Genomic DNA, 25,639 nt, shown 5'->3' on the forward strand with positions numbered 1-25,639 from the left:
AAATTAGACTTATTATTAAAAGTTAGGCTCTATTTAATCTTTTATATATTACTACTTAAATTAGTAGTAAATATAATATAAGTTAAAATAAATAATAAACTATAAGAAATTTTAAAACTAGAAGTCTATAAAGTAAAAGTAATTAAAAAAACTTATATAAAAAATAGTTAAAAGAAATACTTAATAAAATAAAAAAACTACTTAAAAAGTAAAAATATATAAGAACTACTAAAATATCTTATTAATACTTAATAACTCCTAAAGAAATTTTACTAGACTTAAAATAAGGAATATTACTAAATATAGAATTTTAGTTAATAATATTAATAGCCTTATAAAACTAAGCTTTAAAAATAACTAATAATTTAGCCTTATTAATAAAAAAACTACTTTATTTCTTTAGTAACTATATATTATAAGTAAATAACTTATTACCTTATTCTTTAAAATACTATTTTATTTTTTATACTTAAGTAAGATAAGCTATAGCCTTCTTAAAAGCCTGCTTTACCTTAGCCTTATTTTCTTTTAACTTTTTATACTCTTTTATATTTTTAAAAATTAAAAGAAAAATTAATATAAGGCTAAATAAAAAAACTTATTATTATAAAGTAAAAAACTTATAAAAAGTTATAATACTAAAACTATTATAAATTACTTTAGCCTTAATATAATTTTTATATTAATTAACTTGATTTTTATTAGCCTTATAAATAAGACTATAATAGAAATAATAAGAATATAGTATAATATAATTACTAAAAGTATAAATATATTAAATAAAAGAACTAGATTTAGAGGTTTTAGTATATCTAGCTTTAGAGATATAACCTAATATAATAATTAGTAAGATATTTAAGGAAAAAGAATATAAATTTAAGTTAATATATACTAAAGTAAACTAATAGATAAATAAGTAAATATAGTCTTAAAGATAAGACCTAGAAAAAGGGAAAGATTATATTATAACCCTAGTAGTTATATTATATATTATTTATAATTTTCTTATTAATTATTAAGGGACCAATAACTTTTATCTTAGTTTATAATAAAATACTAATTATACCTAGACTAGGGATTTACTATTATAATCTAGGACTAATATTAAATATCTTAGTCTTTAAACCCTAGTATATTAATATATTTTATAGCTAGTATATAAAGATACTTATTTAGTATTTTTATAGATTCTAGCTTACTAGCTATTAATAAGACTTCTTTATATTAATTAAGCCTAATATATATTAAATCTACTATTAAGAGATATAATACTTTAATAATGCTTAGTTTATGCCTTATATAATCTGCTAATAATAAACCTAAGCGTGGCTTAATTTAATATAGTTTGACCTAACTGTTATAAATATACTTAGTATAATGCTTTATATATTCTATAAATATAAACCTAGTATAGACTAGTTTACCTGTTTAGAAAACCCTAACTGTTATACTTTAAGAATTTATATAAAGAAATAAAAATAGAACTTAAATTTATTAAAAAATATATAAAAAACTACTATAATTTAAAATAGTTAAAAGAACTAACTTTTTTAAAAAAAGATATAATTTACCTAGCTATAGAAAATATTAAAATAGACTAATTAAGTTATAAATTAAACTATAAATTTATTAAACTTTATAAAATATTATAAAAGATTTTAAGAAATAATTATAAACTAGACTTATTACTAAAAGTTAAGCTTTATTTAATTTTTTATATTTTATTACTTAAATTAATAGTAAATATAATATAAGTTAAAATAAGTAATAAGCTATAAGAAATCTTAGAACTAGAAGTTTATAAAGTAAAAATAATTAAAAGAAACTTATATAAAAAATAATCAATAAAAATACTTAATAAAATAAGAAAACTATCTAGAAAGTAAAAATATATAAGAACTATTAGAATACCTTATTAATACTTAATAACTCTGAAAGAACTTTTACGAATATTAAAATAAAAAATATTAGTAAATATAAGGTTTTAATTAATTATATTTAAAGCTCCTTAAAATTAAGCTTTAAAGATAATTAAAAACTTAACTTAATTAATAAAAAAACTACTTTACTTTTCTAAAGACTATATACTATAAGAAAATAATTTATTACTTTATTTTTTAAAATAATACTTTATCTTATAAATATAAGCTGAATATACTATAGCCTCTTTTAGGGCCTTTTTTACTTTCTTTTTATCTTTTTTTAATTTTTTATATTCCTTTATATTATAAAAAATTAAAAAAACTTAATAAGTAAAATATAAAAATATAATAAATAAACTTATAAAATATTATAATACTTAAACTATTATAAATTACTTTTATATTAATATAATTACTATAGTAATTTAATTTCTTATTTTTAGCCTTATATATAAAACTATAATAAAAGTAATAAAAATATAATATAATATAATCCTTAAATTTATAAATATATTATATAAAAATACTAACTTTAGAAGTTTTTTTATTACAACCTTATAGGACCTCTATATATACTTTATATTTTTCACTAATCAGTGCCGCTCCTACTAAAGACAATTAGCGCTAAGCCTCTACAATTATAAATAATTAAATATAATTAGTACTAATCTATCTAGATTACTACTAATCCTACAATAACCTTACTAATTACTACTAATAAATACTAGTATATATATATTTATTTAGCATTAGATAGAACTTAGCTTATTAGCTATTAATAACATTTCTTTACCTTAATAAGCCTTATATATACTATTAACGATTAAGAGATATAATAACCTAATGTATTTAGTATAACGCCCTATATATTCTGCAAACATAAACCTAGTACAGACTAGTTTACCTGTTTAGAAACCCCAACCGTCACACAATGCCTCAGCACTAAAATGCCTTGAGAAGTTGATCCATACCAATGCCTGGCCATACTGGAACGCCCTCACCCCTCACGGGACCGTCACAAAAGGCCCCCGATCACTAATCAGACTACAAATGACTCGGACCTACATCAACTTATTTCTCGCCCTGGCCACCTCCATGCAGGGGTAGATTTCACAGTTGATGTCCATATGAGCAAGAACTCGAAGAAGCAGACAAACACAGCGGCCGAAACTGTTGACAGAGTAGAGCGCTTTGAGGCTGATGATGGAAGGCTAGGATATCGGGTCGCCTGGCGATACATCGCCATGCCTTTCTTCTTGAGCCACAACGAGCGAATTCACGAGTTTATAGAGACTGTCGACCCGACGAGTGGTGAGAAGGTAACAGAGTATATCAGCTGGGAGACATATGGTGGGCTCGCGGCCTTTATCATAAGTATACGATTTACGATCGCTTCCGTGATTCGTTTCAAAGATGGCGCGATGATCTCAAGGCAGCGGTTGAGACATCATGATCTACGATGGAAAACCCGTATGCAGTCGATGGTTTTAGGCCATAGAAATAAATGCACTCATGGGCAGGCTGTTAAGAAATCTTTTGAGTTAAGCTTGCCTGAGGGTTTCATATATTTACAGGGACTAAACAGTTGGCCGAGCTCAAATTGCCCTAAGTTAGTGATGATTTCCCATTGCGGTAAGCTTAAGGTTTTAAAAGAGGCTTTAGACTCCAGGCCACAAAGGTAAAGGACACCAACAAACACATACGGGCAAAATACTCGTCGCCCTCACTATCGCCTAAGATCTTGCTTTTGGCTGAAAAGCTAGATGTTCTGATGACTGACTCTAAAGTGGCGTTGGGGGGAAAAGCTTGTTAGAGATTCGGTCGTAATCAGGAGTAGGCTTTCAGTCAGATAAAGCTTCTACACTGACTGAGTCATAAAGGTTTTGAACACAAAGGATAATTTCCCACACTTTGGCTTTAGGTTTACTGTCCCGTTTGCCCAAGGGCCGAGTAATCGTTGTTGAGAGCGGCCAGAATGAGGATCAAAGGATTGCGTACTAAATGTACGTGGCTGACAGATTATGTCAGATGGAACAACTCACGCATAATATAGCCGTCCAGCAGCCTGAACCCATTGGATCTAGATGTCATCATAGCCGCTTTTATGCTTACTTATGCCCTTTTGAGACAACGACTACTAGCCATATCGGCATCTTCCGGCTTGCCCATACTTTGCAGCCACTTCTTGTCAATAAGCAGAACCAACAGGATAACTTGAAGATACTGGCAACGAATCATGGTCGAAGGAGTTCAGTGATCCAAACAGCCGCCAGTCAGCTTATTTTTGCATCGCTGGGTGCTGTGACCCGATCCGTCACGCACATGGTTGCGTGGATGGTTGACTGTGTCAGCGCGTCAGACGTGGCACCTAACCTGGCTTAGCCATGTCACATGTATGACACTCACAGCAAGCAATGAAGACTTAAGCGTCGATGAGCGACAACAGCATTGACCACGCGTTGCAGGTTGGCCAGAGGTCCCACGTCAGAGTGGAGAGCAAGACAGGATCAGGCGCAGGGATAAGCCGCCAACAAAATGTTCGGGGATAATTTTGTTGGGTGCTGATGACTGTGAGTTGCCTTTATGGAGCCAACGATCCCAACGTCAACGTTCTCAGGCCTCACGTCTTGCGACATATTCGCCTCCCGACACTGAAGGCTTGTCAGACTTCTGCAATCATCTCCAATAACGCCTTTTGTACCTGCATCCTTCTAGTAGCACTACGATAGAATGGCGCATACCTCAGGCATCACGCCTTTATATCAGGTGTTCAAACCACCTTTCACCATAGAATCGCCCGGATACGAGAAGAAAGCGGAGGAAACTGTTCCCCGACGACACCCAAGGGCTCGCGATGGCCTGATTGAACGCCCATCAGAAGATGTTTGCACTGTTTTCGACATAATTCGCCGCAGCGCACGACTGTTTCCCGATAGCAATGCTGTTGGTTCTAGAAAGCTGATTCAGCTCCACAAAGGAACATATCAGTTTGACAAGAAAGTAGACGGCAAGATGGAGAAGGTGGAAAAGGAATGGACATACTTTGAGCTATCAGGCTATTCTTTCTTGACGTACAAGCAGTATGAAAAGCACTGTCTTGAAGTCGGCTCAGGCCTACGAACGTTGGGACTGGGACGAGGTGACAAAGTATTTCTGTTCGGGTCTACGAGGTATGGAAATCATCTACAAGGCGTCTTGGTTCTAGTCTGACCAAGTCTACTTAGTGCGCAATGGATCGCTATGTCGCATGCTTGTGCTACCCAATCCATGTCAATCATCACAGCTTACGACTCTCTCGGATCGGGTGGCCTTGAACACAGTCTCGTCCAAACCCAAGCTGAGGTCATGTATATCGACCCACATCTGCTCAAAACTGCTTCAGAGCCTCTCAAAAAGTCAAAGGTTCACACTTTGATCGTGAATGAAGCATCCATCTTCGGCGGGTCGGAACTCCTGGAAGAGTTCAAGACCTCACATCCAAAGATCAAAGTGATGAGCTTCGATGACCTTTGCGAGGCTGGCCAGAGCGAAATGGTAGATCCTGTTTATCCTGAACCCGATGACCTGTATTGTGTTATGTACACTTCAGGATCTGGGGGCGTTCCTAAGGGCGTGCGCATTGCGCACTGCAATCTCATTGCAGGCAGTAAGATGGCCTCCTTTTTCTTCTCGATGCTCGGTACTAATGTAAATTCTAGTTGCCGGTCTTTACACCTGCGTATCCGACTGTGTCACTCATAACGACATCTTGCTCGCATATCTTCCACTTGCCCATGTCTTGGAAATGGCTCTCGAAAATCTCGGGTACTATTTTGGTGGCGCCATTGGCTACGGTAATCCACGGACCCTGTCCGATACGTCTATGAGAAATTGCGTTGGAGATATGCGTGAACTGGCCCCTACAATCATGCCCGGTGTTCCACAAGTGTACGAGAGTATCAGAAAAGGTGTCATGAGTCGACTCAACGCAAGCGTGCTTCTGCGGACCTTGTTCTGGCGTGCCTTTGCATACAAGAGCTTCATGGTTAAGCACAACCTACCTGGTGCTTGTTTGCTTGATAGCATCGTTTTTGGCAAGGTTCGAGAGATGACTGGTGGTAGAATCCGGTTCCTTTTCAACGGTGGAAGCGCCATCTCTCTGTCGACCAAACACTTCCTGTCCCTCGTTCTTGCTCCCATGTTCACGGGTTATGGTCTTACTGAGAGCTGTGCAAACGGATCATTAGGATCACCCCTTGAGTTCACCCTGCACTCGATAGGTACAATTCCGGGATCCATCGAGGTCAAGTTGGTATCTGTCCCCGAATTCGGCTACTCTGCCGATACGCAGATACCGCAAGGTGAGATCTTGATCAAGGGCGGGGCCGTTATGCTAGGATACTATGAGAATGAGGAAGAAACCAAGACAAGCTTTACTGAAGATGGTTGGTTCAAAACCGGAGATGTCGGCGAGTTCGATACCGACGGCCATCTTCGCGTGATCGACCGCATCAAGAACCTGGTCAAGTTACTCAGTGGCGAGTATGTTGCCCTAGAGAAGCTGGAGGCGATATATCGGGGTGTGCAGGGCATCATGAATGTCATGGTTTATGCCGACTCTGATCACTCCCGACCTATTGCTGTCGTGATGCCCAACGAGGCCTCTCTTAGCAACATGGCTCGTGAGATGGATATTGATGAACATAGCATGCACAGTGATCCTCGGATTCAAGAGATTTTTCTCAAAGATCTGCAAGCAGCTGGGAAACGAGGGGGTCTATCGAGTGCCGAAATTGTTGCTGGCATAGTGATAACACCAGAGGAGTGGACTCCAGCAAGTGTAGGCTCACCCATATTCCGACACGTGAATGTTGCTGACTTGACTACACAGGGCCTTGTCACTGCTACTCAAAAGCTTGATCGGCGGGCTATTAATGCCAGATATAAGAGCGAGATCCACGAGGCACTCAAGAACGCCTGAATATTTGTGTATATAATGGATGAAGCCACGCATGTAGCTCAGGACATAAGCTCGCGGCAGTACTTGGTAGTTGTAATGTTTGATGCATGTGTTGGATCTCAATCAGTATGTTTGGAGAACTGGAACCTCGGGTTCGAACTAGTAAACTATTTAACCGGTTATGTGGCCGTTGCTATGGAATGGCTAGCCCACTGCAATACTTGAACAGATATCAAGAATGATGGGGCAAGTCCTAGAAGCAGTCCCGGAGACCCTCGCGGTTAGTCATATTTGAAGTCAATGAAGTTCATGTCTGGGTTCATAACGAAGCAAAATCCCGCCCTGGAGAGTGAAGTCCGATTCTGGCGCCCGTCGGTTCACTTGTGTGTCAGCCCATACTTCCTGGGCATGCGCACACGATCTGAAATGGCACAAGAACTCCTCCCGCGAGTACACCCGATCCCTATCATTAAAGCCCCAAGGAGGGTCAAGACCTCTGATCGTGCGTTCATACTCTTCAACGCGAAACTGACATCCTTTGCAATTCATCCCTGTTTCCGCCCGTTCATGACTCAAATCATACCACGGAAACGCCGTAGCAGCCATATACCGGTAGCAAAAGTCATGTCTTATTTCGTCGTGAGATTGATCTTGCGGTTGGTGCGATAGTACCGACGTTGGAATCACTCGAGAAGGATCAAGAGATCTGAGCTTTTCGACGACAGGCTTGGCTTGTACGAGGTATCTGGGTCTTTTGACGCTAGGCCACGGCTGCAGAGAGTATTTGCCGTAGACCACTCGTATTTTAGGTCCACAAATCTTTTCAATCTCTTTGCTTGAGCTGTGCACTGCATTCGCGAACACCTTGGGTATTGGGATAGGGAGAACGTGCAGGTCGACAGAGATTTGCAGGCAGGTAAAGCAGCATCGCTGGCAAGTAATAAGATATAGGAATGTTGCAAACTTTCCACAGAGCTCACACTTGTTGCTTACGAGCGCCCGATAGAAATGGGAAATGGTAAAAGCATGGCCTAGCTCTGCCTTTAGCAGCGGTTTCAGTCCCTGAAGTCCATGCTTGACCACAGTTTTGTACTCGCGCGATGCTGTCGTTATGCTGCGTGCACGGTTGTTGACGCGTCGAAAACGCAGATAAGAGAGAATGTCAAGTTCTTGAAGTATCATGAGAGTTAATTCCTCTGGCAGTCGGCTCAAGATACCGAGGTCTGACGATGAGACGCTGCCCGGTGTAGACAGCAGAAATGGTGCATCGGTCTTTCGCTCATTTGTCCGTATCAGGACCCTGTCGAATTCGCTCCTGTGGTATGTACAGGCGTCAATAGTTGCGTCTCCATCCTCTCCGATGACCGGGCTAGTCGCCATTACGATCGATTTCAACAACGAGTAATGCTTGATGATCAAGGTTACGCGAAATGAACTTTGAGGTATTCGATCCGCAAGTGAGTCTCAGATAAACTGTAGGTGAAAGCGCTTAGCGATCTTATATTGGGCCCGCCATCCATTTATTATGTGACCGTTTCTCGGCTGTGCATAAGCCACAAGGGGAATCATCAAGGCTTTCCCCGCCTTTGGGCTGATACCAGTTGTTGGGTGACTCCAGACGTGTCTGCCTCTTCAGTCAGCTTTGGTCCTTCACGACAACCCTCCTTATTGGACCATGCATCTCACCCACAGCCAGAGGCGAACCAGAATCATTAATATTCGAGTGAGATGCTGTTGTAAATCCATGACTCTCCATGTAAGGCAGGAATAAGTTTCTGCCTCACGAGAAAACGGAATACGCTCGTTTCGTACTAGGGCTTACGACCATCTTGCCACGCCGTACAGCAAGGAAGCCAATTGCGATTACTACCAAATAGGACAATGAAGCGGTAAGAAATCATCAGCACACTTCAGTCGCTAGTATCTAAATCCGCGTTTCCATTTATGAGAGGCCCCCGAAATGAATGGTCTCAAAGACTCATAGACCAAAGAAGCTTGTCTATCCCACCGCCGTCATACTGATCAGGTATATGGTATTCTAGTGGAATCACATCTTCGATCGAACCTCCATTCTGCTCTTTGATCTGCATGGCACTCTCTCGTGATCTTTTCAGTTCATTAATGATACGCGTCATGGTCTGAGCATCGTATAGACCTTCCCTTCGGTATGATGAGGCAAGCATTTGAGCAGCTCTTGTAGCCACTGAATCGTCTGAGCATTTGATTGCCAGTGCGAACAATGGAGCTACAACTCCAGTTTCCAGCGAGAAATTGCGCCGCGGGGTCCTAGTAGCACTAGGAGAGGCGTTGACCTGTATGGTATGCTCGAGCAAGGTCTCAGCCAGATCGAGTATGTGATGAGCGGTTGGATTAGGCGAAGCACCAAACACGCTGTGATCTTGAGGGAACTTTGATTGCAATATCATTTGGCAAACGTGGAAGTGAACCAGAAGTGTTCGAATACCGTGCAAGGTTTGGTCATCGTGGCGATCTCTGTTCTCGAATTCGTTGATGCCTTCGATCCAGGCATTGTAACCCTGTTCCAAAGAAGACCTCTCTTCCAAGATGTCCAAGCTCAGGGACTCCTTCGCCTCCTGATAGAATTCGGAGTTCTTGTTGACAAAATGATACAACCATGCTTGAAGTTTAACCAGTCGCTGCTGAGCGTCTTGAAGCCCCAGGAAGTCTTTATGCGGCGGCATTGGGTCATGATCTGGCTCTTCACATTTATACTCTGGTGACACAAGGATTGGTATTCGGTCGTCTTCGAAGAAGCTGGCTTGCATGTCTAGGCGTTCGAAAATAGTGGTCATGCTCTCGATGTCCTTGGACCCGTCGGCGACCTTTTCACGTTGAGCAGATGCCAAGAGCTTAAGGCCGTTGCTGAGATGTTGGAGTGCGGCATTGCGGTCACCGATGGTGCTTTCGCAGCAATAGAACAAAATGCAGCAGACCAAAGCAGTCCTTGTAGCGCCATCTGAAGGCTGAGCTATCCGCTTCCCTAGGGATCGTAGAGCTTTGCCGTACAGACTCAAGGTTTCGGGACTCGCTGCCGATGCTCTGTCAGGACTTGACGATATGTAGTCTAGGTGGAGTGAGCTCATTGCAACCAGGGCCTGCCGCACCACTAGATCTTCGTGTCCAGCCTGGAGCACAGTTTGAGACCAGAAGTCCGATGCCAGAAACCCTGAGATATCCTCTGAACCTTGGACACAGAAGTAGTGGAGCAGTCTCCGGTCTTTCTGGCTTCCGGGGATCTTGAATGGAATGGAGTAGCTGGCGATGGGCAAGAGAGCTGATGATCCTGAGGTCGTAGCTGGGCTGGTTTCACTCTCGGAAGAGGCCGATGCAGCATCGTAGTCACATTTCCATCCAGATCGAAGGCATTTCGCGCAACTCGGCTTACTCTCATCACACTTTATCCTTCTTTTACTGCCAGGATGTTAATTACTCGTCTCTCCTTTTCTTCTCAACTGTGAAAATGAACGGTAGGAGAAAATGATAAGTATACTGACCGGCATGTTTGGCAGCCTGTCCTCCTCCTTGGAACACTGCTTCTTGTTCTCTTCTGAACAGCCAGTGCATCTCGCGAGGCCATTGTTCGGTGTTTCGTGGTTCCCCGACTTGGACACTCGGCGGAACTGTAGGAAATGAGCCGTAAGCACTAGCGAACAAAGCGACTGGGGTGTTTACCTGTCATACCCTGCCATTTGCTAGCGCCCGACGCTTGGAGAAGTAGAGAATTTCAGATGCAATATGCATAAGATGAACATAAGAAAAAATTATGAGTCTCTCACGGTGGCAGTGCGATTGATCTCAGCGTGAGCTGGGACTAGTGTATGAATACCTATCCTAGGTTCCTCGAAAGATTTCACTTATCAATTGCTTCATTCCGTTTTAGCCGGATATTATGGATCCCTCGATCCTTCGGATTCTCAGCTAAACCCCTTGCAGTGGTTCAAGGAGGCCTCATCACAACACGTGACACTTCTTGCAATCGCACCGGTATCAGTGTTGTTTCCCGGGCAAAAATACTGGATATGGCTCGAGTAATACGGTGAAGGGCTCGAGATGGAACGGCCAGACGCCAGAATAAGCAACCCGGAGATCTCTGCAACTCCAGTGCAGCAAAATCGTGGCATTGAACTTGAGACAGTAAAAAACGCCAAGGAAAATTCATCATCGAAAGATGCGGAAGCGTTGCAAGTTGATGAAGGCAGGCAGCCAAAGCAGAAAAAGTCTGTGGCCTTCAAATTGGCCTTTATAGGTTTGTCTGCTACACTTTTCGTTTTCCAAGTAGATGCAACCGCACTTGGTATTGCTTTACCGGTAAGATCTTCTTCATCTCTCGTACGACTCTCGCAATCGCTTTTATACTGATATTTGTACTAGACAATAGCCAATGATCTCAAAGGCTCGAGTCTGGAGTCTTTCTGGGCCAATCTATCTTATACACTATGCGGCCTTGTGATGCAACCGGTGTGGGCAAGCATATCAGACGCATTCGGCCGAAAACCACCACTCTACGTCTGCATTGGACTATTCTTCATCGGATCAATTGCCTTTGCTGTTGCTCAGAACATGAAGACGATAATCGTGGGCCGTGTGCTCCAGGGTTTTGGCGGCGGTGGCATCGATGTTCTTATTCAGGTCATCCTCGCTGACATGACAACACTCGAGGAACGATCAAAATATCTGGGTTTAATGGGTATCCCAAATGCAGTGGGCAACATTCTTGGGCCATCTGTTGGAGCATTGTTCTCTACGTATGCTACTTGGCGATGGATCGGATGGATCAATCTCCCCATTCTTGGGTTTGGAACACTATTGGTGTTCTTCTTTCTCAAGTTACGGCCTGTCACGATGGACGCATCACTTGCAAGAAACATCGAACGCCTTGACTGGATTGGAATGGGTCTCGTTGTCTCTGGTATTACTGTCTTTGTGTTGCCGCTAAGTTGGGCTGGCTCCTTGTTTCCATGGGCCGCATGGGAGACCTTGGTTCCAATGATTCTGGGTGTCTTGGTGCTTGTCGCTTTCGTCTTTTACGAGGCGAAGCCTGCAGCACCAATCATGCCTCATCGGCTGTTCCATTCCATCACCGCCAACATGACATTGCTCGGAGGGTTCATTCATGGAGCCATCCTTGTTTCGCTACTTCAGTATCTGCCTCTGATTTATCAAGCTGTGTATCTGGAAACGCCGATCAAGTCAGCTGTCTTCCTGTTGCCAACGTCTATCATCAGTGTGTTTATCGCAGTGATATCTATGATGATGGTACCATTATTTGGAGGCTATACATGGCTACTGAGGCTCTCATGGGCCTTGCTGGCTCTGGGCACTGGGATTCTGGCATTCCTAAATCTCAGTTCGCCTTCATCGATGCTCTATGGACTTCCTATACTATGGGGCACAGGTGTTGCTCTTCTTCGACTCAATCTTCTACCGATGCAAGCCAGCGTCAAGAATGTCGATGATACAGGCGTTGCGATCGGGCAATTTCTCACGATTCGTATGTTTGGAGGTTTGATCGGTTTGACCATCGCCTCTGCAATATTCAACACTGTTTTTGGAAAGACTATCGCCTCAAGCTCGTTACAACTTGGGGGGCCTCTAGTACCTTTGGAGGACGCATCCAAGGCCGTTGCTTTCATCAAAGAACTCGGGTCCTTGAGCATTTCTCAGACAACGCTTAATGAAGTACTAAGAATCTACCTCGAATGTTTCCGCACTATTTTCTACACAATGGCAGGCTTGGGTGCTTTGGGACTGCTGACTTCAATGTTTCTTGAGGAAATTGACCTCAATAGCCAAGACCGTGGCAATCAGCGTTTCGAAGACTAGGACATGGGCCAACTACCATCTAATAATCAGCCACTGAAGAGACGAAGCCAGTATCCTTACATCCCGATAATGACCACTTGGGGAACAACAACTCTCATATGATTCAAAGATAATAGACATAGTTGTAGATAAATAATTGTAATTCCAAAGCATTCTGAACCTGACTTTCTGAAAGCTCCTACTCGTTCTCCCAGCTGAAGTTCTAGTCATGGTCGATGCGGATGACGACCTTGGCGAAGTGCTTCTGCTTCTTTAGCCTCCTATAGGCCTCCTTGGCATCTGCCAGCTCAAATACCGTGTCATCAAATACAGGCTTGAGCTTCTTATCGTCGATGTATCGCACAAGATCCCTGTACTGATTCTGGCTATCCATAAGGAATCCACGAACAGTGCACGTGAACATAAGAGCCCCCATCATGGGAACGACCTCGGTGTCTTGCGCAACAGCACCAACGACTTGGATAGACCCATAAGGACGTACTGCCTCGAGGGACTGCTTGAGTGTCTCGTTGCCGCCGATATCTACGACCATATCGAAACCCACCCCATTAGGTGTCAAAGATCGTGCCTCTTTGCCCCAGGCAGTGGTGTTCTCACGATAGTTGACAACGTGAGTTGCACCAAGCCTTTTCAACCTATCTGCCTTCTCTTGAGATGAAGTAGTTGCCACGACGGAGAGCCCAAAGGACGATGCGAGTTGCAGGGTTGCTACACTGACGCCTCCAGTTCCCTGAACCAGAATCCAGGTGTGTGGTCCAGTTTGGTCTTTGCCTAGTTCCGAGAGAGCGTTCCATGCTGTGATCCAGGTGACGGGGAGAGTGGCAGCCTGAAGCCAATCGAGAGACTCTGGCGCATGAACAAGAGCGCCTTCCGAGAATACTCCATGGGTACGAAGCGTTCCTTTGGTCCCCAAGCCGAGCATTGCCGGTACATCTGACATGTTAACATCAGCATCACTGCCTCTCTCTACCACCACGTCTGGTGCAGGGAAAGTGATGACTCGATCGCCAGGTTTGTAGTCTTTGACAGAAGAGCCAACAGCTTCGACTGAGCCTGTTCCGTCACATAAAGGGACCATTGGTGGGGTGATGAGACCGAATTGCTAAACTCTGTCAGTTGGAGGCCCCGTCAATTACTTTGGGCATCTAGGTACTTACAGCTGATGCAGCAATGACGAGATCTCTGTAGTTGAGACTGGCTGCATGGAGTTTGACTAGAACATCATGTGGGCCTAACTCATCTTTGGACGGGAGGGGCACATTGGTCTCATACTTGAGCGACGTCTCAAAGCCCTGTTGGTCGTTGAGAATCCACTGCCTTGCCATGATGGGCTATTGTGGGGGTATGGAGATGAGAAGTTGAGACGTTGTTAATGGGATAAAGAAGTATATAGCTGGGTATTATTGTGTTTAAATATCTGATTCTTGATAGATGTATTCCTTTCCTGCTGTTGACTCAGCCAGCGGAGGGTTGCGGATCTGAAGGGCGTGATAACAAAGCAATCCGCAAATCGCAGCGGATCGAGCCACTGAACTTCCGTTACCCATCTTTTTCTCCCTTATCCTACTAATGCATTCTGATTTGTCAAGAGGCTGAACCGAAATTCCTTGATTCTTCGAATCTCACCCCGAGCGTTCAGATCTCCATCTTGCCATCCTGTCGGGGCCAAGATCGAGTTCCATCATGCATAGCGCAAAGTCGTCAATATCTCCGGGTTCCATATCCACCATGACCTTGTCATGATCATTCCTGCACATAAAACCAATGTTGCTCTCCGCACACATCTTTGTCCAAGCAAACGCCGACCTGGCTTCCCAAAGCCCCTTTCTTGTAGTGATGGGTAAGGTCCCGTAACAGGGACCAGATTCAGTCTTCAGCAGCTCGTAGCCTGATTGAAGGCCCATGGATACACACCATGTCCTTCGAATGGACTCTGAAAGTACCCATGAATGCCACAGTAGTTGCTCAGGAGAGAACTGGCCCAGGAGCACCGGTAATGTGAAATACTGAGGGCTTACATTGGTGAGATGGTTCTTAATAATCATATCTCCGTTATGCGTGGCCTCTAGAGCATCACCCATCATTTCTTTCGTCCAATCCTGTAGGGTCTGAAGATGCTGCTCCGCCTTGTGACGTTGGCGCAGATCACCATCCAGTAGTCGGATCGTGCAATAAACCAGGAGTGCCTGTACCCGACTTAGGCTATTCAGAATGTCTCCGGCCTTGTTTCTGTTGCCCTCAGATACCAATAACCTCTCGGCCTTCTGCTCTGCAATCCGGAGCACCATCTCACTGGTCTCTGGTGTCCTTGACAAAAATGAAGACAGTGCTGTGAAAGCATCGCTGATGCAATCAGGGAGACTACTTCTGTAAAGTTCATGATGCACAAACACATTACTTCCGCTTCTTGTCCAATCGCCCAGCCAGTCTCTTGTTTGGTATAGAAGCCCCCGGATCATTTCTGTCGTGAGATGCGCCCTATTTGACTCTTCAATCGGAACTGCCCTCCAAGAATCCGGATCAAGAAACCAAGCCACTTTCAGGTCTTCCAATGAGATAGTACCCGGAGTGTTATGATGGTCCATATGACTGTCCCCTCCTATGTCTACCAGCTCAGACCAACTGTCTTCTTGACATGACTACAGCAACGGTTGCTCTGGCAAGGCTTCCAAAGGGGAAGCTTTTCCCCCGCAGTTTTGTGTAGCTTGGTAGACAAAGGTATTGGGTAAAGGCTCATAGAGGCAGTCCAAGCCGCGAAGGTCACAGCGGCGGCATTTGGGCTGCTGCTTAGTGCATTTTCTCTTGGAAGATTGACAGGCCTTGCAGGCTTTCACCTCGTACCGAGGTATTCCCACCCGGCTCATCGTTGGTTCCGTGGGAAAAGAGTATCTGATTCTCTGCTATGGTAAGCGCATGGTTGTTTGCGAATGGTGAGACCTGCTTAGAGAACCACTGCTTATGAGATGCTGCTCGTTACGGTTAGTCTTCCGCTGCTTGTCTCCACCAGCTGATTAATGGCATTTGCAAGCCTTGTCTGGGTATAGGAACATTCAATACCAACAAAGACAATAGGGCAGCTCGGAAATACAATTCTTCATCAACATCAACATTTATGTTCAGGCGATAAAGCAGCATTGACAACGGTCGCTAGCTAAGTGTCCGTTTCATACCATGGCAGTAGCGATGATTCACTGAGTGGGGTCATCTCGAAATGGTCCAAATACCAAAACAGAATCAACTTGGCGTATCTTTCTATTCTACGACCAGCATCAACGAGGTGACGGCCGCTCGCAAACAAGTATTAAGGCTCTTTGAACTAATTCCAGTGAAGCTTGAGTCAATGTAATAACGAATCGATTGTTTCTTTGAGCTGCGAAGCATGATCAAAACCTCTCAGATATGAAACATTATAGACCCTGACCAGCCAGAACAAGGTGACGAGAAGCCGCAACCTCCTCAAAAGAAGCGAAGAGCTGTATAAATATAGGTTGTGTATCTTATAGCTCCTGTGAAATAATACTAACTTCTGTGTAGTGCTTATGAGCTTCTAACTACAGACATGACATCTAGCTCTTGTAATCACCTTGCTGCAGCGTAAGGGCTGCTAAAGGAAAACCTCTAGAATATGACGTTTGTGCCTCCCTGCAGGGGTCTAAGAAGCTCCAATGCGCGCCCACCAGGGCGAATCGACTCAGCACGACGTATTGGAAGCATCTCCTCACGTCTGAGGAGGGTACGAGATTCATATTCTGAGTTTTTCTCCTATCAGCTTTACGCTGTATAAGGCAGATACAAGAGCGGAATCGATGTCGGGCAGTTCTGTCAGCCAAGACCTAAAGTACAACAGCAATTGCCAAAGCCACAAGGCCTATCCAAGGTTCAACACTTCCAGCCATGTCAACAATTACCGCGGGCTCAGTCGCCATCCCTGGAGTTCCACCATCAGTTGTGGTACTACCCATACATGCACCGGCATCGCAGGTGGCTATTGGTTGTTGATACGATGTCGCCAGTCCAGCTGTTATATCAGGTTGAGAGGTTTCAGAATTTGAAGCCATCTGTGATTGTTGCGAGATTGAGTTCGACTGAGTAACTTGAGTGGTGACAGAAGCAGGGACAGAGCAAGCAGTCGGAGTGGCCAGTGATCCCCCTCCGTTGAAAGGGTTGTACCCGAGACATTGGGCGTACTGTGCGGCACAGCTGGCCATATTGGCGTCCGGTGCGGTGCGACAGGTGTTATAGTCATCGTTACACTCGGTAACACAGTCGTATGTTTCAGGTATGCTGGTGTCTGTACTAGCAGCAGAAGTCGTGGTGTCAACACTAATAGGAGAAGATGAACTCCGGCCATATGCAGGTGCTGAGGAGTCGGAAGCGCTTGAGCGCGTGTTGATAACAGCGGTCGACTCAACAGCCGCCGTATTAGAGGCACCTGTAGCGCCTCTGGAACATGCCGTCGGGGCCGTGATTGAGTTTGATCCCAAAAATGGATTGAATCCCAGACATCGTTCGTAGTCCTCCGCACAAAATGCTTGACTGCCGTCCGGCTCAACTCTGCATGAGTTATATGCATCAGTGCATGCAGTTGCGCACTCATCGCGCTTGTAAAGGCGCGCATATGCCAGGCCCGTAAGGGCAACAAAGAAAACGACCGTGGACTTCATTGTGTCATGAAGTTGATGTTAAGTGAAGAAATCGAGCGGCAGTGGAGAGTGGTGTTGGAATGTGCAGAACGTGGATCCTGGGGGTATCTATACTTATGTCCATCTGCATGTGATTCAATGTATAGCATCTGGTCGTCTTGAGTACACAAAATTGCTTTGCGGCGTTGGTTTGTTCCTCAGCTGCCAGCATCCGAGACATGGTTCCAATTCATGCCGGTTGCGTCTTATGCCATCGGCAATCGTCGATTGGATGTATTTAACCGTATAACATTGATTTGATAGTTATTGAAGTCAAGTGGCACAATTGAATTCGGTTTTAGCCAATTGCAGACTGGTCCTATTCGACATGAGGTTTTGATCTGGCTGTTTTCGGCTACTGAAACGACGCCACCAACAATTCCGAACACATCGCAGAAGTCACAAACTTGCTTCTATATATTAACCTAGTCTTTTGTTACTACAGCAACTAATGGGACAGATTTTAGAATGCCCGGCACGGTCAGTGTTGTGAGGGAATATCAGGTCTTGTCCTGGTCACCAAACCCATCGACCAGAACATCCGAGCAGCTTCCATGCAATTTACGAAGGATAAGGTCGAGGCTTATTTAAGGGTCAACATTCCATGAAATCAATAACGCTGTCTCCTTTTCAAGGCTTCTGACAATTCTATAAAAACCAACAGTAAATCGGTACATCCAAACTTACCTTGTTATCTAACCATTTCTCCAGTCGTATTCCAAACTCATGCCATCTAATACCTGAACTTGTTTTACAAGATAGCACCCTCAAAAACGCCGTCCCAAGCATTGACTTTGTGATGGTTAGAGTCATCAGACTCAATTACCGACGCACCGCGAATCTCAAGCATGGGAATGCTTGATGGAATGAAAGTACTTGAGGTCGTCGACGTTGTGCTGTAAGCACCCCCAGAGAATTCATCACAAGTTACAGTCTCAACAACCGAAGTGGTGTACTTACCTTCTTCACTGACCTCTTCATACTCAGACTTCCAAGTACAGGTAGTTTCGCCACCTGGTAACTGCATCGAGTCAACAGGGGCCTGTCCTTCACACAGAACATGCTGCGCGATGTCGGCATTTGGACCTGGCGACACACCCAGACCGACGTTTCTACGAGCAATAGCTATAATGTCGTTGTGGATACTCATAACAAACTCCATAAACCGTTCATCGTAGTAAGTTAAAGATCCAATGCCCCGAGAAGCTCTAATCACTTGGACGAGGTTGTCGAGGAATCGGAGCGAGCAGCATACGCAACCAAGACCTCAAACTCGACAAATATCAAGCCGACATCTCCTCCAAGAGAACGCACGATGTCATTAGCTGCCTGGCTCATGACGCCTTTGTCAGCGTTTGACCACTCTTGTTGGCCGCGTTCCGTTGCGATCGAGAAGGCCTCTTCAATGATAGCAGCTCTGTCGACGTTAAACTTGTTCCAGATAGATTCCATGTTGGTGTTTGAAGCTGGATGAACGATTTTGAGGTTGGTAGAAGTGGTTAGAAGGTTGCAGGTGGAGATGGGAGTGTTGAGAAACTGAGTTGAGTAAAAATGAAGGATTGGCAGGTCAATTTGGTTCCCTTTTTATAGTCCGAAGCTGTTGCGGTTCTGTGCCATACATTGGGATGCCTTCCAAGTTGTTCACAGAATCTCCAAAGATTGTGCCGCTTATTCCTTTGTGTCTATCTGATCACTGACGACAAAGATTGTTATTGAATGAGTGTAGCTCATTGTTTCCTAGCCTGTCCCTTTGAACAACAGTGAGAGCACGGACTCAGAAGCCTTTGGAACAAAGCTCCCAGACACGCATATTTCAGTTCGGGGTGATGAGCAAATTTTAAAAGAATTTCAGTCTGTTGACTGTTATACTACTGTATGAGCATGGGGAATAGCGCCCCTTTGTGCTCTTTACCCAATCCTCGGCTTTTTGGTCTATGATTAATACACAGCAATACCCATAGAAACGCTTCTCTGGATGGCTTATGTTCAGTCTCAGAGCCTTCTCAAAGGGTCGGCTAGCATTTCTCAGTTGATTTCTTTCGTATCGCACGTTTTAAACTCGGAAAAGAAAATTCTGATTCTGTTCCATGTTGGCATTATCTGACATTAATGGGCAAACCTGAAGTCCAGCCTCTTGTTGCCTTCATCTTTGGTTGTTTCTAGATACTCATCCTTCTCTTCATCCGACATGGCACTCCAAATGCGTTCTCGCGTCTTGTTTCGCCATATGTAATATGCCTTGATGAAAACAGTCATCACCACGTTCCAACCAACGAGAGCAAGAAGAACTTTGTTTCCCCGTCGATACAAAGGCTTATCATCGTCACGATAGATCTGTATGTATTGTTAGTCCTGTACTAAGTAGCAATGAATGCGGACTTAGACTGACCTGGGATGAGATTACAGAGCTGGCCTGGCATATCATGTTGTACATGGCACTGCCCACTGTTCTAGTGCGAACAGAACCAGCGTTTCGCGATGTCAAGCTGACTGCAGGATTGTCAGTAAAGAGAATAGAACCAGGGAAATTTCATGTCCGTACCGTTGATCGAGTGAATGTAGGGGAAGCCAATCATCAAGATTGTCGCTGAATACCATGCCCAAGGACTAGCCTTTGCAGGAAGCAGCTCGAGAGTCAAGAGCAACACAAAACACCAGAAGGAATAGTACAGCAAAATGGCCATTCGGTTGTTGATCTTCTCTGAGTACCAAGAGATAAGGATCAAATGGGCCAGGAAAAGAACATATCCAGGAATGGTCAACAGATTCGTCTCAAATGTGCCGAATCCCAAAGCCTTAAGGTTGAGGGTAAGATAAGCAGTGACGGGGTTTGTGGGAATCAGCATGGTCCAACTGATCATGTATAGTGGCCAGAGGTCATAGTCCATGAGTGCATCCCAGAGAAGCTTGAGGGTAAGGCCTTGACGGTTATGCATGCCTCCCTGTACCGCCGTGTCAGTGTTGTTGTATTGGGTGAAAGCAAAGAGTTCACTTACCTTGCCTGGATCATCACGCAAGACACGGTTGACCATGATGACTTCTTCTCTTTCCGTGAACCAACCGTCTTTACCACGGAACCAACTAGCTGTTTGTGTCGGGCCAGGAGGTAGGTAGAACCAAGACACCACGCCGATGAGGAATGTCAAGGTACCCTCGAGAACGAACAGCCAGCGCCAACCTTCCCAGCCTCCGACCGAGCGCATATGAAGGATTCCATATGCGAGGAATGCAGCGACGATAAAAGTACCGTTGGAAGCGCAGTAGAAGAAGCCGACGCGCATCGGAAGCTCTTTGTTAGTATAGAAGTACGAGAGGTACAGCAGAGCATCTGGGATGAACCCTCCCTCGATAAGACCCAGCAGAGCGCGAGTTGCATAAAAGCTTTGCTTGTCTTGAGCGAACCCTTGGCAGATGCCGATGATACTCCACGTTACCATCTGAATCGGGATCCATACATCAGGGCCGAGCTTCTTGGAGATCATTTGTGATGGCACTTCTGCAGACAAGAAGCAGAGGTAAAAGATCATCATGCCATAGTTGTAGTCATTGGTGTTGAGTCCAAGATCGTCGAGCATGCCATCACTCAGAGCTTGTGAGATGTTGCCACGGTCGAGCTGTAGCGCAAAGAACATGAGGCAAACCCAAGAGCAGATTCTCTTGTCTAGCTGGAGGGCAACAAGCAGGTCAGTATAGCATAAAGTCGTCCAACTGAGTATGAGCTTACCCGTCTGACTAGTTTCTTTTCCTCCTTCTCTGTCCATTCGGCAGTTGGGTCATATCGATGGATGCCTTCATATTCCGGGATAGGCTTGTACAGCTCTGTAGCTCCTCCAGAAACAAATGTGTCGCCGGTGAAGTACGCGCGCTTCTGTGTCGAACCGTAGTCGTAATCGGAATCGGACGCCTGAATGATCGGGTCGTCGATAGTGGTTGACTTCTTGTCTGCCATATTGCGAGGCCCGAGATGCGAATTGTATCGGTACTCGGTCAACTACAGCCTATCGGTTTGCCAAGCTCGGCATATAAGTAGCTCGGGGCATTTTTCTAAGGCCCATTGTTATATATCGTGCACTGGGGACTAAATGGTGCAATAGCATAGATTGTCTGGCATAAACTGGCTAGTGTGGTTTTTGAACCATATATGCAACGCATAGGCGATGGTGCAATCCCTTGGAGGTTATGTCTAATCTCTCCAACATGGCATTGGCTGAAAACTCCAAATCCTGCTAGATCTTATGCCGATGTCCCGCGTGGTTCGGTGGATCGACATGGACAAGAGCTTGCAATGGGACATGAAACAGATGACTCTGATAGAGGAACCATCAGTTGGTCTGTCCCTTGAACGCGTGCGAGGGTCACTCGATGGCGTCAACAACGTTACCGAGAGTTTCTCCAAAAGAAATAATTGTCGTCAAATATTGGTTCTGAACGAGCTATTATTACTCATGCCACTCTTGTCTTCAATCTCGAGGGGCTTATACTCGTCCTTTTGTCTTCCTGTTGACCACGTTTCGACGGCAATAACAGCAATCAACAACGGAGTTCTCCGTTTCAGTGAGATCGAGAAACCGGCTCAAAAGGTGGAGACGGTCACGAAAGGCGCCACTAAGAAGCAGGGTGTCGTCTCTCGGGGCCTGGTCCATCGCCCGCTCTATTTGCTCCGACATGTTCCAGACCCCAACAGCACATTTCGAAGGCTAGATTCTCTCTGGTAGATGGAAGGGCCTTGAGATATAAAGGAATTTGCTGATAATCGTAAGCTAGAATAATAAGTTGTAATAAAAATTAGATAAAAAGAAGTTTTGTCTTCACGTTGTTTTCGGTAGGTGACGATCTTTATGACGCTGATCAATTGCTTGATCCTATGATTGCCGTCATACATTATCGGTACAAAAAGATCACTTCACACTGACACAGGCTATGAGAGGATTGCGTTATTACAGTAATCAAATAGCAACTCTCTTCAAATATCCTCCCAGGTTCTCTCAAATAACACAACCTACCAGAGCAGGCATGCTTGAAGCCAACACAAGATACAAAGTCCCAGAAGTCAATTGCCGACACCCTACCCTGGAGACAGCGTTGGTCTCAGGGGAACGCAACTGAGGCCTCACTGAAGCTCCGGAAAGCAACCAATCAGAGCCACGCCCGGTTAGCTCAATCGGTAGAGCGTGAGACTCTTACGAGTACGCGATCTCAAGGTTGCGGGTTCGACCCCCGCATCGGGCTGTTCCTATAAAAAACGATTGCGAGCAATAGCGAGGCATCTCTTTTTTGCCATCTTGCACTTTGTCCGAGTCCTTTTCTCTTTTGCAAGTGACGAAAATTGTTCTGCAATAACGCGCTGCTCGTTCTCACGTCGACCCCACTGTTGGTCTCAGGCGATGAGCAGCTCCAATGCGCGTTGAGCTTCATCCAGAATTTTCAGAAGCGATGACACAGAACGCAAATGCACTCGAAGCCATTAAGTGGAGATCTTATCACATTTTGATCCGTTTCAATGAATGTAAATGGCACTCAATCCGAGCCAGTTCCACTGACCGCGTCATCTTTGGTGGGTTGGTCAAGGGTCAACACCGCTAGACCCTCAATATTCGCATTCAGAATACGAAATTATCATCAAAAACTTCCTTAAGAACGCCGAAATGTCTGCCCCCTAAAGAAGAATCTTTCTGATGTCGAAATATTTCCTTTGCCAGAAAAGTCTCAATTGCTCGCTACAAAAGTATTGTCTGTTCTTGACGTCGTTGTTGACATACATATCGGTATTCCTCTTTTAGTTTTCGTACCCGAAGATGAGCGGAGATGGACCATACGGACCCGTTGTTAATGGGACTCAGATCGTCTTTTTCGAATACCTGCCCAATAAACCTGCCGCCATCTCTTTCGTTGTTCTCTTCAGCATTGCCACTTTAGCCCACCTGGTACTCCTCTTCATCTTTCGAGCCTGGTTCTTCATCCCCTTCATCCTCGGTGGCATCTGTAAGTAGACCCAATCCCCTTGGGGTTGGCACATCCTGACGTAGATCCAGGTGAGATCTTTGGTTACTTTGGTCGAGCCCAAGCCCACGATACTCCAGATAAAGCAGGCCCCTTTATTCTCCAAAACGTCCTTCTCCTCGCTGGAACACCTTTCCTAGCCGCAACGATCTATATGAGTCTTCGGCGTGTTGCCACGGCGCTTGACTCCCAGCATCTTTCGTTCATTAGTCTTCGATGGCTGACAAAACTCTACGTCCTCATAGACATCGCATGCATCGTCAGCCAGTTCATAGGCGCCATCATACCTGCTTCAGGCGAACCAGAAGCCATCACTAAAGGTCGAACTATTCTTATTGCTGGCCTGATAGTTCAACTTTGCGCCTTGAGCGTATTTATTCTCACGTCACTGTATCTATACATACGAATAAGACAAGAGACTGGGCCGTTCATGGACTCGTCCCTGGTACGGTGGCGGCGATACTTTAGAACCATAGAGGCTGTGACGGTCATCATGATTATTCGCAGTATTGTCCGTGCAGTCGAGTATCTTCAAGGACAAGGGGGGTTCGTCATATCTCACGAGGTCTTCATATACCTCTTTGACGCCTTGCTTATGTTCCTGGCCATGCTCTTGTTTTTGATCATTCATCCAGGACGGCTGGTCAAGAACGGTACAGGGATGAAGTGGAGGGGACAGACGCAAATCAATGAGGCATCGGAGGATATCATGCATCTACGTGAGTATCGAGCTTAGCATGTTTCCGTTGCTTGAGAAAATCGAGAATGAGTATCATTGTGTAAATAGATGATGATTTTCGAGTGATTCCAATACACCAATAGTACATTCAGTTGAGTCTTTCAGAGGATTGCGAAGAACATTAACCGGAAGCATATCTCGATTGGTTAGACCGAATAAATATCACAAGAGAATATAGATTTTTGAGTACAATGAGTTCAAGCCAGCATGTTTGCTTTCAGACATCTCTGACAAGTCTGACAAGCATGTCGGCGGTGATGTTGAGGTCAGTTTGGACAGTATGATGGAGCGCAGCGGCGGCGCGATAAGCATCGATAAGATAAGATAAGCCACCAAACCCCGCTGTTCATTGGCCGATTCCTGATGTCATCTCGCGACAATATCAATTTTCAGCCTCTACTCATCTCATTGCTGGACCATCTTCAACACCAACAGTACAGCCCAGCATGTTTGCTCTTCGACGGATCATTGCCCGCCCTATGCTGCGCGTAGCGACGCGCCAGATTCACGTGACGCCACGTCGCTTCGCCTCTGCCGATCAACCGCCCAACATGCAGCAGCTTGAGTCAATGATGAATGACCCTCATATTCGTGAGACTTTCGAGAAGTTGAGCCGCCATCCCCCGGCCATTGAGGCCATGCAGAAGATGGGAGATATTATCAAGAGCAAGGGTATGGAAGTTCGGTGAATCAATTGCAACCTCGGCTGATTATCTGGCGCAGGACTTGCTACTTCAGGGCCACCGAGCAAGATGGACATCATGAAGCTCATGATGGATAAGGAGTTTCGTGATGCTGCTACAAATGTATGTTTGCCGTCTGACTCTTGAATTGTGTGCTAATTGGCATTGTAGCTGACAACCGAAATGCAAAATGCTGGTGTCGAGATCAACCCTGATGTGACCTTTCCTGCCTGCTTCATTCTTGCGCGCATGTCACTGACAATATCCCTAGGTCTTCATGAAGATGATGCAGGGTGAGAAATGAAGTTGATATATTGGTCCAGGAAAGTGTTGGGTTTATAGCATCAGCCATGCCACGCGTTGCGATGGTTTCGACAACATAGTGTCATTAGCTCTCAGATATCGAGAAAGACAGCGAATATTATCCAGGACTTGAACCCAATTGTCTTGCAATCTAATATCACCATGTGCCAGAGATGCATGTGAAACTGGCTGAATTGCATCATGTGATAATCGTAGACGCAGCGACGAGACATTGAGGTTGGTAAGAACCGCCCAGTTGATTAATCCCCGGGCCATATCTACACATGTTTTATTCTATTTCGGGGCAATACTTCTCATGCACGTCGATCCGAGACCCTGGACCTTAGCTTCCGACGGACACCATCGGAGTCACCGCTCGATAGTTTCATGCCAACACCCAATCAAGAAGGCACAAGAGGTCAAAGCTGAGAAGGGAAATTGAATGCGAGGCACTGTGTTGACATAAGATCGTTCTCTCTGCCGCTCTGACACATTTAAATGAGTATGTCGCAGAACCAAGTTTTCTC

The 25,639-nt window shown here is 44.6% G+C and overlaps 12 protein-coding genes and 1 non-coding gene across 15 annotated transcripts; 6 read left to right on the top strand and 7 right to left on the bottom strand.

The window, feature by feature from the left end:
- Positions 1–3,049: 3,049 nt before the first annotated feature.
- FVEG_17353 (hypothetical protein) lies at positions 3,050–4,304 on the top strand (the record flags this gene model as incomplete). The annotated part of the gene is made up of 2 exons (XM_018906607.1): positions 3,050–3,241; positions 3,951–4,304. 2 exons carry the CDS (start codon positions 3,050–3,052, stop codon positions 4,302–4,304), a joined length of 546 nt encoding a protein of 181 aa, XP_018760848.1.
- A 25-nt stretch (positions 4,305–4,329) lies between these two features.
- Positions 4,330–8,143, top strand: FVEG_12816 (hypothetical protein). Of its 2 annotated transcripts, XM_018902190.1 has the most exons (4): positions 4,330–5,092; positions 5,147–5,568; positions 5,621–6,741; positions 6,793–8,143. In XM_018902190.1, the coding sequence occupies exons 1-4, from the start codon at positions 4,653–4,655 to the stop codon at positions 6,880–6,882; spliced, it is 2,073 nt and encodes a 690-aa protein (XP_018760849.1). In that variant the 5' UTR covers positions 4,330–4,652; the 3' UTR covers positions 6,883–8,143. The 2 variants fall into 2 exon arrangements, with proteins under 2 accessions (XP_018760849.1, XP_018760850.1); XM_018902191.1 differs by having other exon boundaries at positions 4,330–5,568.
- FVEG_17354 (hypothetical protein) lies at positions 6,947–8,241 on the bottom strand (the record flags this gene model as incomplete). Its single annotated transcript, XM_018906608.1, has 1 exon — positions 6,947–8,241. One exon carries the CDS (start codon positions 8,239–8,241, stop codon positions 7,159–7,161), a length of 1,083 nt encoding a protein of 360 aa, XP_018760851.1. The 3' UTR covers positions 6,947–7,158.
- A 590-nt stretch (positions 8,242–8,831) lies between these two features.
- FVEG_12817 (hypothetical protein) lies at positions 8,832–10,571 on the bottom strand (the record flags this gene model as incomplete). Its single annotated transcript, XM_018902192.1, has 3 exons — positions 8,832–10,293; positions 10,377–10,502; positions 10,555–10,571. 3 exons carry the CDS (start codon positions 10,569–10,571, stop codon positions 8,832–8,834), a joined length of 1,605 nt encoding a protein of 534 aa, XP_018760852.1.
- A 237-nt stretch (positions 10,572–10,808) lies between these two features.
- Positions 10,809–12,869, top strand: FVEG_12818 (hypothetical protein). Its single transcript, XM_018902193.1, has 2 exons — positions 10,809–11,190; positions 11,254–12,869. Exons 1-2 carry the CDS (start codon positions 10,933–10,935, stop codon positions 12,703–12,705), a joined length of 1,710 nt encoding a protein of 569 aa, XP_018760853.1. The 5' UTR covers positions 10,809–10,932; the 3' UTR covers positions 12,706–12,869.
- On the bottom strand, positions 12,809–14,030 carry FVEG_12819 (hypothetical protein; the record flags this gene model as incomplete). The annotated part of the gene is made up of 2 exons (XM_018902194.1): positions 12,809–13,807; positions 13,863–14,030. The coding sequence occupies 2 exons, from the start codon at positions 14,028–14,030 to the stop codon at positions 12,908–12,910; spliced, it is 1,068 nt and encodes a 355-aa protein (XP_018760854.1). The 3' UTR covers positions 12,809–12,907.
- Positions 14,031–14,069: 39 nt separating this feature from the next.
- On the bottom strand, positions 14,070–15,616 carry FVEG_17355 (hypothetical protein). Its single transcript, XM_018906609.1, has one exon. The coding sequence runs from the start codon at positions 15,288–15,290 to the stop codon at positions 14,328–14,330; it is 963 nt and encodes a 320-aa protein (XP_018760855.1). The 5' UTR covers positions 15,291–15,616; the 3' UTR covers positions 14,070–14,327.
- Positions 15,617–16,538: 922 nt separating this feature from the next.
- Positions 16,539–17,369, bottom strand: FVEG_17356 (hypothetical protein; the record flags this gene model as incomplete). Its single annotated transcript, XM_018906610.1, has 1 exon — positions 16,539–17,369. One exon carries the CDS (start codon positions 17,367–17,369, stop codon positions 16,539–16,541), a length of 831 nt encoding a protein of 276 aa, XP_018760856.1.
- A 769-nt stretch (positions 17,370–18,138) lies between these two features.
- Positions 18,139–18,839, bottom strand: FVEG_17357 (hypothetical protein; the record flags this gene model as incomplete). Its single annotated transcript, XM_018906611.1, has 2 exons — positions 18,139–18,595; positions 18,643–18,839. The coding sequence occupies 2 exons, from the start codon at positions 18,837–18,839 to the stop codon at positions 18,139–18,141; spliced, it is 654 nt and encodes a 217-aa protein (XP_018760857.1).
- A 562-nt stretch (positions 18,840–19,401) lies between these two features.
- On the bottom strand, positions 19,402–21,366 carry FVEG_12821 (hypothetical protein). The gene is made up of 5 exons (XM_018902195.1): positions 21,112–21,366; positions 20,384–21,052; positions 19,930–20,329; positions 19,777–19,877; positions 19,402–19,721 (listed from the first exon to the last, which is right to left on the bottom strand). The coding sequence occupies exons 1-5, from the start codon at positions 21,334–21,336 to the stop codon at positions 19,494–19,496; spliced, it is 1,623 nt and encodes a 540-aa protein (XP_018760858.1). The 5' UTR covers positions 21,337–21,366; the 3' UTR covers positions 19,402–19,493.
- Positions 21,367–22,533: 1,167 nt separating this feature from the next.
- On the top strand, positions 22,534–22,616 carry FVEG_17358. The gene has a single exon. It is a non-coding gene; the product is annotated as a tRNA-Lys (tRNA).
- A 566-nt stretch (positions 22,617–23,182) lies between these two features.
- FVEG_17359 (hypothetical protein) lies at positions 23,183–24,123 on the top strand (the record flags this gene model as incomplete). The annotated part of the gene is made up of 2 exons (XM_018906612.1): positions 23,183–23,369; positions 23,420–24,123. 2 exons carry the CDS (start codon positions 23,183–23,185, stop codon positions 24,121–24,123), a joined length of 891 nt encoding a protein of 296 aa, XP_018760859.1.
- A 386-nt stretch (positions 24,124–24,509) lies between these two features.
- On the top strand, positions 24,510–25,290 carry FVEG_12822 (hypothetical protein). Of its 2 annotated transcripts, XM_018902197.1 has the most exons (4): positions 24,510–24,798; positions 24,850–24,932; positions 24,981–25,025; positions 25,081–25,290. In XM_018902197.1, the coding sequence occupies exons 1-4, from the start codon at positions 24,573–24,575 to the stop codon at positions 25,111–25,113; spliced, it is 387 nt and encodes a 128-aa protein (XP_018760861.1). In that variant the 5' UTR covers positions 24,510–24,572; the 3' UTR covers positions 25,114–25,290. The 2 variants fall into 2 exon arrangements, with proteins under 2 accessions (XP_018760861.1, XP_018760860.1); XM_018902196.1 differs by having other exon boundaries at positions 24,513–24,798; positions 24,981–25,290.
- The last annotated feature ends 349 nt before the right edge of the window (positions 25,291–25,639 follow it).

This window comes from Fusarium verticillioides, chromosome 11 (genome assembly GCF_000149555.1).
Source record: "Fusarium verticillioides 7600 chromosome 11, whole genome shotgun sequence".
Taxonomy (NCBI): domain Eukaryota; kingdom Fungi; phylum Ascomycota; class Sordariomycetes; order Hypocreales; family Nectriaceae; genus Fusarium; species Fusarium verticillioides.

Bases quoted from the DNA above. Each gene is read 5' to 3' on its own strand.
- FVEG_12821 (XM_018902195.1), bottom strand. From the start codon at position 21,336: ATGGCAGACAAGAAGTCAACCACTATCGACGACCCGATCATTCAGGCG. The intron at 20,330-20,383 runs GTAAGTGAACTC...ACGGCGGTACAG, and splicing joins TGCGTGATGATCCAGGCAAG to GGAGGCATGCATAACCGTCA. The intron at 19,722-19,776 runs GTCAGTCTAAGT...CAATACATACAG, and splicing joins GCTCTGTAATCTCATCCCAG to ATCTATCGTGACGATGATAA.
- FVEG_17355 (XM_018906609.1), bottom strand. From the start codon at position 15,290: ATGGACCATCATAACACTCCGGGTACTATCTCATTGGAAGACCTGAAA.
- FVEG_12818 (XM_018902193.1), top strand. From the start codon at position 10,933: ATGGAACGGCCAGACGCCAGAATAAGCAACCCGGAGATCTCTGCAACT. The intron at 11,191-11,253 runs GTAAGATCTTCT...TATTTGTACTAG, and splicing joins CACTTGGTATTGCTTTACCG to ACAATAGCCAATGATCTCAA.
- FVEG_12816 (XM_018902190.1), top strand. From the start codon at position 4,653: ATGGCGCATACCTCAGGCATCACGCCTTTATATCAGGTGTTCAAACCA. The intron at 5,093-5,146 runs GTATGGAAATCA...AAGTCTACTTAG, and splicing joins TTTCTGTTCGGGTCTACGAG to TGCGCAATGGATCGCTATGT. The intron at 5,569-5,620 runs GTAAGATGGCCT...TGTAAATTCTAG, and splicing joins CTGCAATCTCATTGCAGGCA to TTGCCGGTCTTTACACCTGC.
- FVEG_12822 (XM_018902196.1), top strand. From the start codon at position 24,573: ATGTTTGCTCTTCGACGGATCATTGCCCGCCCTATGCTGCGCGTAGCG. The intron at 24,799-24,849 runs GTATGGAAGTTC...TATCTGGCGCAG, and splicing joins AGATATTATCAAGAGCAAGG to GACTTGCTACTTCAGGGCCA. The intron at 24,933-24,980 runs GTATGTTTGCCG...TTGGCATTGTAG, and splicing joins TTCGTGATGCTGCTACAAAT to CTGACAACCGAAATGCAAAA.